The 12543-nt window shown below is 37.6% G+C and overlaps 1 protein-coding gene across 1 annotated transcript; it reads left to right on the top strand.

The window, feature by feature from the left end:
- The first annotated feature begins 7505 nt into the window (after positions 1–7505).
- LOC149138796 (uncharacterized) lies at positions 7506–9964 on the top strand. Its single transcript, XM_089449169.1, has 4 exons — positions 7506–7862; positions 7976–8029; positions 8991–9098; positions 9207–9964. Exons 1-4 carry the CDS (start codon positions 7704–7706, stop codon positions 9342–9344), a joined length of 459 nt encoding a protein of 152 aa, XP_089305295.1. The 5' UTR covers positions 7506–7703; the 3' UTR covers positions 9345–9964.
- Positions 9965–12543: the final 2579 nt, after the last annotated feature.

Below are 12543 nucleotides of genomic sequence, written 5' to 3'. Positions count from 1 at the left end.
GGCTTTAAAGTTAGGACCCCGCTGATCGCCGATACGGCGACATGCCTGTGTGCTAATGATGTGAGACTGTAGGGGCGGGACAGTGATATCAACGATCGATACCATAACTGCCAATGACCTTAAGTCTATGCCCTGGGACCTCGTCGATGGCCGATTGTGATTGTGATTTTCCCCCGGATCTCCTATTGCGATTTGTCTTGCTCCTTTGCTGTTTTCTCTTTGTTTTCCAGCTTTCCCAAGGGTAACTTCAACATGCTCTAAATTTTGCTCCATGAGTCCATTTTTGGACCTCCATATATTGTTGGAAAGCTCTTTTCGAGCACTAGGCAATGGAGATGCTGTGATTTATCTCTGAGAGCTTTTGTGGCATTGGAAATGGCTTCAAACTTCACTGCTGTTAGGCATTCTGGACAACTGACAACTTATAAAGTAGTGAGTGACAACATGGGACATAGTACAAAAGGGAGTCGTAAAAATCCAATGCATTTCTATGGACGAGTAGGTTTCTAACATTCTCACAAAGCGTTTGTCTCTAGGTGGAGTTTTTTTACTTTAGGGACAAGCTTGGAGTGGTTGAGAATGACTCACTTGGTGTGAGGGAGTGTTCATGTTGTAGCATCAAGGGGTGATGATTCTCCCTAGGTTAAGGGTATTGACTAGGAGCCATGTAATGTGCCTAAGGAGATTGGCCCAAAGAGCATCGAGGCCTAGAGTGATCCCCCTGTTAGGGTACCTTGACCATATTTCCAATGGTTACTTGGCTAGTGGGTTGAGTGAGTTCCTCATAGCATCGGGCAAACGTTTTTACCATTTAACAACATGTGGTGACATGTGGGAGTCGTAAATTGTCCCAGGGTTTCACCATTTGACAGGGGGTACCTAACCTGGTTCCAAGTGACAACTTGGTTAATCAGTGACCCAAGGACTAGTCTTGTGTCAAGGGATACCCGACCATATCGCCAAAGGGTATTTGGCTATAACATGACTAGATCCTTTGCATAGGGTATATGGCTAGTGGGTAACTAGATCCCTTTGCATGATGTTGGTGCAAGATAATTTCCACATGAAGTGGATGGATACATCAACATAGCTAGCTCATTCAATCTTTTCTTGGGATGGAGATTTTTTTCAACAAAATATACATTTGAGAAAGTCAAGGTGAATAACTCCCTAGCTAAGAGGGAGTGTTGATTTTTGGTAGTCGCGAGAGGTATTCCATAGTTACAAGCCGACCCTAAAGAAAAATGGAAAAGAAGAAATTTAAAATGTAATTTTTTCCTCCAAAAGTAAGGTCAGTTCCAATTGTTTAAGTCGACCCAACACTAAGAGATGTGCCCTTGGGCACCTTAGATCACTATAAAAGAGTCACTCGACCTCCTCCATTTGACATCAATTCAAATAATCATCTGCCATTTGTCTACACATGCAAGGAAGAAAAGGAAGGTTTATGTTATCTGATGCCTCAAGAAGATCGAGCTTCTAATAATATTGAAGTCTTGGATCTATTCCATATTGACAAAGAGGGTAAAGACCTAGAAGGAAGCCTAAAGGCCTCAAGTATGTCAAAAGGATGAAACAATTTTGTATAAGAGCTTCTGTGAGAGGGTTGAAGCCCTAAAAGGAGGACTTATAGCCTCAAACTGATGTAAAGGTTGGAACGAGACCTTGAGAGTCTGATGTTCATGGAAGAAGGGTTGGTTAAGCCCTATGAATTTCCAGGTTGTTCAATAAATCTCAGATTGTACTTTTGTTGAACTAAACAATTTCTCTTAAAAAAAGGTGGTTGGGTTTCTCACTAGTTAGGGTTTTCCCTCGGAAAAATTTTGTGTCTCGTGTTTGGCTGTCTCTTCATTATCCTACTTTCATTATTGATATGAAAATGGGGCTCTTAGGCTTCTTGTCTAGCTTAAAAGAACCTCTCCCACTTCCAAAGCTTGAATTTCCCCAAGTCTATTTGATTAACCAATGCGGAAATGAGAAATGCTTGAAAACATAGGCATATGCTTGTATTTACGGTTGCGTATTTATGTGCTTTAAAATCTGCTGTGCATACTGATATTTAAATGTACTTGAACATATATATAAGTGCATATAACAGTGAATAATGCAGCTATAAAGCAAACATATGAACAGCAATATTAATTAGGAATTCACCCACAACTCTTGGGCTACGTCTCCGTGAGCTCTAGTCAACTTGACTAGGCTCTCTGGGATTATGGTGTAAGTCTTTTACAAGTTCTTTGACTCAACTCTTGTTGTTTATCCAGAAATAGTGGGTTCAGACTCCATTTAATCCCCTGGCTCTTGAAGCTCTGGCTCTTGGCTCTTGGTTCTAGCTTCTTTCTAGCTTCTGGCTGTTTACAACTCTCTTTGGGCTTTTCACTTGCACTCCAAGTGACTCCCTTGGCTTCTGCGTTGTCCCTTTGGTTTCAGCTTCCTGCTTTGGCTTCTGCTCAGCAGCGACCCCTCAAGGATCAATAATAGCCCCCATTCACAACCCAATAACCCTTCAACAACAACTCAGCCACCAACATTAACTTTGTCGCCATAGTCTTTGACATTCATGGCTTTTAGCCAAATTGGCGCTGTCTGTTGGTTTTCCCTTTCGGGCTCTCTGTCTTCCAGCCATGGGTCCACTCGAATCCCTCTCCTGAGCGTTCAATAATCATTGCATAACGCCCTTTGGGTAGGCGACCACCTGTTCCATAACGGATGAGGGCATCGGTGCTTGAAATCCATTAAAAATAGTTGTTCTGTGTTTTACACAGAGAACACTACAATACACGAAAAAATCCACAAAGCACTATTCTTCCTGGACTTCAAATATTCATAATCACACTTTATTTTCCTAACGGGTCCACCTGTAGGTCGCTATTGCATGTCGCAAGGCTCTGTCCCTTTGTATTTCGCAATGCATTAAAACATGCGAAAATACATACAAAATGGAATTGGCGGATTTCACATGTTATCCATTTCCATTTCGGAAATCTTTCGGGTCTGGTTTACATCGCATATCGCTTCCCCTTTGTATTTCGCTTAATAAGCGAAATACACTAAATACACAGAAAAATGGTATTTTATGGATTTCAAAATGTATCCATTATCGCCTAGAGCCCTGTTAGGTCCGGCTATCGCATTGCATATCGTAATGGCCCTTTGGCTCCCCCTTTGGTATCGCCGATGCTGATCCGCTGATATCGGTGATCACCAATGCCGATCCGCTGATATCGGTGATTTGCTGATATGGATGGCCGCTCCATGGTGTTCGCCGATGGCAATCCGCTGATTTCGGTGATCGCTCCATCACATCGCCCTGGTTCATCGCGCTATGCCTCTGATTAGACCTACCGATCACTGCCGATGCGATATGCCGATCGGATCTGGACCGTTGATCGGCCAGATCCGACGGTCCCTGTGCACCCATTGTTTAAGCCTCCATTAGCTTGATTTTCATGGTTTTCTTCAAGTTTTTAAGGCCCGATAGTGTAATCCGCCGATGCGATATTTCCTCTTTGATCAATCAAACAAGGCCACGTGGCCCAATCCTGGCCTGCCACGTGTCAGCTGTGGATTGGTCCATGAGCCTATACTAAAATCAAAATTTTCAATATAGTTCAAAATTTAATGAAATTGCCTCCTTTTTTAAGGACATTGGGCAATTTTCATTTTACAATAACTCCTTCATCCGGGGTCCATTTTTGCCCATTCAAGTTGCGTTGGATTCAAAACGAGGAGATCTCTGCAATGAGACTATTTCTGAGAGCAACCTACGACTTTCATTTTCCTTTGATTTACAAAGGATTTGTGCCATTTGGCACCTTTTACCTCTTGCATGAAGTCTTTTAGACTTAGAGGTTTATCCAGGATCCATTTTTGGATCAATTATTGTTTTACTATTGAGATTTTCTATGTATAATTGCTTAATGATGAATGTCGCATAAGAAGGATTAATTAAGACATCATTCAAAAGTAATTATTTAGAAGATCATGAAAATCAACAAAGAGCATATGTTTAAGGGGATTCTATATCTACTACATTCAAATGTTTAGGCCCCAATGTCAATAGGATCAATAATATGGAGAATGCAGTATGCTCCCTTGATTAATGACTTCTCCTACAAGAGTTGGATCCACTTCTTAAAGATTGAGGATGAGATCCTTAGCATGTTTTAGTGGAAAAGATCTTGAGATTGGACAATGGGAGAGAATATAACTCCAAGGAGTTCAAGGGTTTCTGCAAGGAAAAAAGAACCAAGAGGGCATTGATTGTTTTGTATAATCCATAATAGAATAGGGTTGTAGAGCAGAAGAACTAATCCCTCATAGGGTTTGATAAGGCCATCATATGTGACTATGACTTATTGATGTTTCTTTGGGTAAAGGTATGCAAAAATATAGCTCACATTTAGAACATTTGCCCTCACAAAATCTCGAAGGGCAAGACACCATAAGAGAATTCACTAGTGTGAAGTTATAAGTGAGTCATTTTCACAACTTTGTCTAGTTTATATCCATGTATTGGTAGAGAAAAGGATCAAGTTGGAGCCCTCTAGTAGGAAGGGTTTATTTGTAGGTTATGACAAGAATTCAAAGGCTTATAAGGTCTATATTCTGCAGTGGAAGAATATAGTGGTAAGCAAGGATGTAAAATTTGAGGAAGATTTTTCATCCAAGAGTATCATGAGTCTATTTGATGATAGAGGAAGAGTAGGAAATTTTGAAGCTTGAGATTGGGTCAATAGTGATTTCTAGAGTAGTACATCAACCCTTAGGTGAAGAGGGGGAGAAAATAGCCCCTTCCATTTTGTTATGAGGCCTTGATGGTTCACTCAATGTTGAGGGATGCTCAAGACTATATTGAGACTCATAGGAGCACACTCAAAGAGAGCATGATTTTGAAGAAGTATCAAGAATATATAGCGTTGATGAGCAACATTCTAGATTCTGAGCCTTTCAATGTTCAAGAGGAAAAAACCAACATGTATGGTGAGATGGCATGTTGGAGTACACCTCCATCACGAAGCATGATGTTTTGGATTTAGTGCCAAGATTAGAGGGAGAGTTGATCGTGAGTTCCAAGTGGCTCTATAAAATAAGTGTTAACTACAAGAAGTTCTGATGTTTCTCGCATCACACTTTCAAATCTTATAAGGCTAAGGCAAATAGGTAGGAATATTATCTTGGGTTTATAACCTTGATAATATACAATTGTATTTTAGACATATGTCCTTAAATATGAAATTGTTATATGTGTGTGTGTGTGTGTGTGTGTGTGAATGAAATGTACAATAGTTGTGCTCAAGGTAAAAATATAAGATATCATCCCAACTCAAATGTTCAATAAGTGAAATTTGAAAGAAATTGTAAAAAAAAACCTTGTTATAACTAAGATTTCGTCTTTAGATACCCTTGTGAGAGTCAGGATCAAAGAAGATCCTTGGATGCCAAAGATGTAAAAAGACTGATACAATAGCAAGTAGGTTTCCAAGGAAAGAAATAAACACAAAAGTTTCACTAGATCACTTAAAGTTTTTGATAGATATCACTAGATCAACTCAAACTAATCACAATTGATTTGATATAAAAAAATCTGAATAGAATAAACAGAAAACTAAGTCAAATTATTCAACCTTGAGGAATGATTCTAGGAAATGCCACACTATCTTTGTTTTTGCTACCTTTCAAGATGTCCCCTACTATTAACATGACAAACTTAGTCCTAGGAAAACTCAAAATGAAGAAATAATCAAGGTGATAATTGCATTTTCAGCGCTAGCGTACCTTCACACATAATTCTATCTCCAATTTGTAATCTTCTTTCCCTTTTATCTCAATCAAAATTAGTTTGGTAGTTTGTTGGAAACTAGGAAAATATCAATACAACAATGTACCAATCACATAAAGTTTGAACACAAGATGTTTACATGGAAACCCATATGGGAGAAAATCACAAATCTTCTTTTGATTATGATGTAAATGCAAGGACCAACTCCAATTTACATAAGATTATGTAGGCACCAACCTACAAGAGGCACCAACTCTATCACAGACCTTTTAGTGTGCTATTATTGCGCTATTATTAATGTAGAAGGTAGGGGACAAATGAACCCTCTAACTTTAGAAGAGCATTAAACATCAAATCCTCTATATAGTTTAAAGTTTTAATTAGAATACAAATTCATTGCGATGTATTACTCATTTTTGGTTTACCTAGAATGTTAAGGGATATTACTTTTCTCATCCTTCTTAATAACATGAACATAATGTTGTATCTTTGTATCCCTCTTCTCCTCATATTTCTCCATCTCTTTCTTGAACTCTATTTCAATTTCTTTTACTTCTCTCTTATGAGAATTGTTTTAAATAATCTCATCACATGTCTCTTTTATTATTATTATTTGCTATTTTCTTAACTAAGTTTGATAATTTTTAAACATTCCAAAAATATTTAGTTTAAAAATACAAATTATACTTTCATAAATTCAAATACTTTGACCAATTTTGTTGAAGTGTATATAAAAACAAAACCAAACTCAATAAATATAAAAGTAAATAATCCCAAACTAAAATTTGATGAATAATGGGTGATCATAGAGGTTTAGGGGCTTTATGCAACTTCTTTCTTCACATCCAAGGTGCTTATGAATGAGGAAAGCAATCATATATAGAGTATAACAAGATTCAAATTTTCAAAATAAGTATAATTGTCATTTATTTATTTTTCATAAATTTTTACGTAGATTTATTAAATATTCAAAGGGTCAACATCTTCAATATAAATGCATTTTACAGTCTAGTTTTTTCGTACATGCATCTTTCATAGTACTTTTTATATTTAAGCACAATACAAAATATAGGATTGATTTTTTATTTTATTTTTAAACTAGAGGAATCGATAATTGGAACAATGTCATATTCGCGTTATTTTATTTTTTAAACTAGAGAAATCTGATAATTGGATCAATGTCATATTTGCCTGACAAGAGTCAATTATGACAGCGACCACTCTAAACTTAGATACCTAAATATGCCCCTTTCATAGACACAAGTAAATCAACCATTTGAGCTTGGAATCTTTTAGTCCATAACTCTTCATTTTCACTAAAGTATGCCAATTACACTACCAAAAAAATGCAAAATTAAAATGATAATAAAGTAATTTAAAAATTTAATTGAGTACACATTTATTTTCTTAATAATTACTATAAATTCTAGGTAGCTTCACTTCACTTTTAACACACCACTACCTATGAGATAGATGGTTAACAAACTACTAGGGGATTTGAACATAAAATAGTGTACTCATATTTATTTTAAAAATAAAATTTCAACAAATTCAAAAAAAATTATTAATTTAATAAAGAAAAATAAGTAATATATAACTCATAAATAATTAAATATACAGCTTCCCATATAAATAAAAAAATTCAAAACCTATTTTGCCACCGACATTGAAAGAGTATAGATATGGTTTTTTCATATTGAGCAAAATAAAATAATAACTGTAGTAATGACCGATTATAAAAAGGAGATGCCAATTCCTCAATCTAACTTCGAAACATAACTGAGACGCGTCCATGCCGTATGCAGAATGTTATCACTCTATGCGATCTCACAGGCGATACAAAATTGTATGTATAACACGCCGTTTTGTTTTCGCGGTTACCAAATTACTACTTTTTTGAAGGCCCGTGTGACTAAGAATGGGCAAGCGGAAGCCTGAAGCAGAGAGCGAGGAGCGAAGCCATCTAGGGTTAGGGTTATGTTCAGTTTCAGGGGCAAACATTAGTTCGACTTTTAATTCAACAGGGACAGGTTCTATTTCTTGCGACGCAGTCCGGCGCTCCAATATTGGATTCCAGGTAATTTATGATAGTTATAGATCAATTTTATGTTGTACCATGAAGTTGATGATTGATGGGTGGAATTTCTATAATCGAGAATTGGAAGTTGAATTGGTTTGTGATGTTTCCAGTTACTGAAAAAATGCGGGTGGAAAGAAGGTACTGGATTGGGAGCCGCAGAGCAGGTATGAGTTCCGAACACTAATTCTGTATTTAGGCTATAATTATTTTATAAACGGAGCAATCTAGTTTGAATTCTAGAGTAATGGAAACTTATTATTGTACGGCTTAAACAGCCATGTAGTTGATTGGACGAGTTGATAAATAATTTTATGACAAGCGAATAAGAACTTTGCATCATTTAGACGAAATTTGAAATTTCTCGTATGATTTTTTTTTCTTGGGTTTGGCTTGGCTGGGCTTAACCTAAACCAACTGAGGAATCTCATGCTTTACGCTTACTTTAACGGGGTAATCACCAATTGAGCTGCCTTATTAATTTCAATATCATACTTATAAGGGTGATCACCAATTGAGCTGCCCTAGGCTTTATTAATTCCAATTTCATGTTAAATTGTTGTTATGTGAAAGTTTTGAATATTTTCATCAAATACTGTTGAAACACTTGCTATCTCTTGCTATCGGGGCACTGGTTCGTTGGTGAGTTCAATCGAGTGTTGAGCTCTCCACCAGGATTCCATTCTCATTGTGGGTTGTTCCCACCTGTAGACCGAAAGTTTCAAAGCGATGAGGACGGGTGCAAATCTTGTATGATTTTGGTGGAATAGCTGCGTTTTTGACCTGGTGCCTAAGCGAAAGGAGTTCCACTCTTAGACCTGGTGCCTAAACCAAAGGAGTTCCACTCTTAGCGGTTTGGATTATCTGCCCCTTAGATCTGGCCCCTAAGCCAAAGTAGTTCCACTCTTAGCGTTTCAACTACTAGGGGCATGTTTCTTTGAAGCATTCCTGAAAAAGGAAATGAAGCATTTGTTCAAAAATAGTTTATCTGCAACAACAAGCTAGTGTATGTGTGTGCCTGTATGAGAGAGAGGACACATTTTTGAGAATTAGAGTATGTTGTTTAATTTATGGCCATGCTGTCATCGTCCTTTTCTTATTTCAAATGATTTCTCTTTTTAAAATCAGGGCAGATTGCATCCCATAGAAACACACGTGAAACATGATAAGCGAGGCATTGGTGCAGAGAAGAAACAAAAGCCAGTGATCAATTCAACACCAAAAGAAGATGAACAGGTAAGTTTATTTATCATATAAAATTTTCAATCATGATTCATAAATCATTTTCGAGCTCAGTTTACTGGTTGATGTCCCTTTGATTGACTGAGATTGTGCTCTTCTCAGAAGCGAGCAACAAAAACTCGAAAGAAGTCGAAAACGTTATCTAAGATGTTGAGAAAGTTAAAAGATGAGGAGAAACGGATGCGAGAAAACGAATTTGAGCGAGCCTTTTTTAGGGAGTTTTGGCCGGACAATGTATGAAATTTCTTTTGGGACTCTTCCTTTATGGAAAAGTTTGGACCTGGGTCTCTTACAAACCAGATTGTTGTGCCTCGAAATCTATTTTACGACCCGGGAAAATGCAAATAATCAAGCAGGATTACTTTGTCTGTTGTGGACTTGTTCCCATGATATTCGTGGGCATATTCTGTTGCCTCTCCATTTCACTTAAAGTGGTCCAATCAGAATGCGGTGAAAATCACGTGGAAGGGATGAACCATCAAGACATTTTTATTTACGGCTGACATATCAATTTATGATATCAGCTTATTTCAGTTGTAGAAAGCATATAACTCATGTATTCACCAGTAATACATCTGCGAAATTGCCTCAGAAATGGGTGATATCTTAATTTGTGTAGTCATCAGACAATCAATTAATGTATGCAGAATTCACAATATCCTGCCTTCTTCATTTGGAATGGTTGGGGCAGGCAGAATATGTATTTTATGTGTTTTATTTAGTACTATTTCATTAGTTTTCCATTCTGAGCTTCTGCTCATTGTGAAGCTTAGCTGTTTATGCTTAGTTCATCTATGTCATGAATGTTATGAAATAAAAGGAATATTCACATTGCCCTTGGCATGTGTTGGAATTTTCAACGAGTTCTCAATCAGAAGAATAGGATGCAAATACATTTGTCATTTCAACTTCCAAGAAAATTTACCAAATCAACCCGTGCATGAAAATGTTTAATTGCAAACAAAAGACAGACTTGATAAAACATGTAAGAGTTGATTCATTGATGTTTTTGCAAACTGATGCTGAAGTTTCATAAAAAAAAATTAATATCCATGAATACATACCGTGATTCCATACCAAGGAAGTGCTCTTATTTCTTGTTTTCTTTGATAGTATGCTTGCAAGATCTATTGCATCATCATCATCAGGAGGGGGTGGAACTGAGTAGTTGTGCTAAACTAGTGTGATTAATAGTACCTGTCTAAACCCTTTGCACGGCATCACGGCATCAGTTTAAGTTAGGCTTGGTAAGTTGTCATTATGACAGGAGTTGTCTTTCTTTGAATAATATAAAGTGGACTAGATTACTAATTCCCAACACTACTCTGAATAGTGTAAAAAACATTAGATGCGGCATGGCTCATTCTTTTCAACATTAATTAAGCAGCATGGTTTATTCTTTTCAATATTGTTTGATAGCTTCCCATTCCTTTCATTATCTTGAACAACAGCTTCCTTCTCTCTATGGCCATTTTTTTGAATTTTTGACATTCTTTTTAAAGTCACCCATAAGGTGCCTCACCATAATCAATTCTTCATTAGATGAATTTTCTTAAACATGAGTGGATTTGTGTTTTTCATGAATGCTTGCAGCCAACCAATATGCCAGTTTTTAATTGTATACACACTGACTTTTCTTAATACTTATTTTTAATGTTTGACACGGTAAAAGGGACAATTACAACACCGTGGTTCTGTGGGGGATATGATTCAAATCACTAACTGCTTTGAAATGATGAGTACTTGATAGTGATGGCTCATGTTGTGAGATATGCCCTCCTCATGTAAACTCATATTAGACATTTGAAAGCACTGCCCATTTTAGGACACCTGTCAGGCAAGTTGGATGTATTAGACGAACTTTTAAATATTCAGTTTTATTACTTTGCACTCCAGCTGCCTGTTGTGGCATTTGTTTTAATTGTAAAACAACCAAAAAAGATGTGGATTGGCGGAGAATTGGCAACAGCCGTCCCTCTGTCAGTGACAGAGTGACAGGGTTGTGGCCCCCGATTAGTTCCAAGATAAGTGGAAAATGCAGAGTCACCTTGTACAGTAAGTTTATATTCAGTCTCTTAGACTTGCAGGGCTATGCAGAACTGAGGAGGTGGACATTGTCACCTGGGCCGGGAAGCTGTGATCTAATCTGGTGGATGTGGTGGAAAATTGCAGGTATGTCATTCTCACCACCCGTGCTCTAAATCATGCTAGCTGGTTCTATATGGTCTGGAAACTTGACATCCCTATCAAGATCATTCTATTCAACTGGGTGTTTTGGAGAAACAAGAACCTCACCAGGGAGAACCTATGTAAGAGGGGATTCTATGGGCCAGGGAGATGCACGCTCTGCAGGAACTCTTCCAAAAACAATACTCATCTGTTCTTTGAATGCTTGACTGCCATCATAGTCTGGAACGACATTTTCTCTTCTCGAAATCTTCCTTGCAGAAGTTTTGGAAACATAGATGATTGTGGTGGTTGAAGTGGGGAGGTATGGTTAAGGCAGCTCCTTTTCTCACCATTTGGGAATTATGGTGTGCCAGAAATGGTCACATATTTGAGGGACATCTGATCATCTCTCATCACATCATCCAAAAGATTTTACTTCAGCTGGAAAATGCAAGAACTCCCATCCAAGCAATTCAGGATTGATCTCTTTCTCGTCCTTTGCACCTCCTAACGGGATTCTTTGATGGTGCTGCGTAGCGATCTCTATGCTGCTGTGGTGTATGGCTTCAAGTGAACCAAGATTGTCAATCACCATCTAACGGGATTCTTTGATGGTGCTGCGTAGCGATCTCTATGCTGCTGTGGTGTATGGCTTCAAGTGAACCAAGATTGTCAATACAAGATTCATTGGAATGGTGCACTGGGAACAAACTTGAGGGTTGAAATCTTGGCTCTCTGGGTACTTCTGTTGTTTTCCAGACAACTGTACATTGGCACCCTATTTGTATACGGGGACTCGCAAGTACTTATCAATGGTTTGTTGTCAAATTCTGAGTTCTCCACCGATATCTTAATACTTGGATCTCCCAGATAAACATCCTCAGAGGAACTTTCTCTTCAATCTCTCTCCAGCACATATTCCGTGAGAAAAATGGGGTTGCAGACTTGCTGTCAAAGCAGGGGATCTCTCATAATTTTGGATATATGCATTACACACTTTTGGACTCTGATTCCATCCGTGCTGATGGCACTATTCCCCTCCCATAGCAACATTTTCTTCTTCACATATTTTGATTTAGGATTTGTTTCAATGGTTATGCTCCTTTTTATGTCTGGACTTTTGATTGGGAAATATCTTTTCTTCCCTTGTTTTATTCTGTTAGCATTGGCATATACTTCAAAAACAATGGCAGATATGTCTCTTTTTCTTACTTCTTTGCCTATTGGAAAACCTATGCAAGTATTTTTACGGTTTTTTTTTTCATTGGTA

Source organism: Pinus tabuliformis, chromosome X (genome assembly GCF_031772625.1).
Source record: "Pinus tabuliformis cultivar Carrire ecotype Pingquan chromosome X, CPIR1, whole genome shotgun sequence".
Lineage (NCBI taxonomy): Eukaryota > Viridiplantae > Streptophyta > Pinopsida > Pinales > Pinaceae > Pinus > Pinus tabuliformis.
Note: the sequence above shows the minus strand (reverse complement) of the source record. Positions and strands in the feature narration are given on the sequence as shown.

Coding starts and splice junctions, on each gene's coding strand:
- LOC149138796 (XM_089449169.1), top strand. CDS start 7,704: ATGGGCAAGCGGAAGCCTGAAGCAGAGAGCGAGGAGCGAAGCCATCTA. Junction 8,030..8,990: donor GATTGGGAGCCGCAGAGCAG/GTATGAGTTCCG, acceptor TTTTAAAATCAG/GGCAGATTGCATCCCATAGA. Junction 9,099..9,206: donor CACCAAAAGAAGATGAACAG/GTAAGTTTATTT, acceptor TGCTCTTCTCAG/AAGCGAGCAACAAAAACTCG.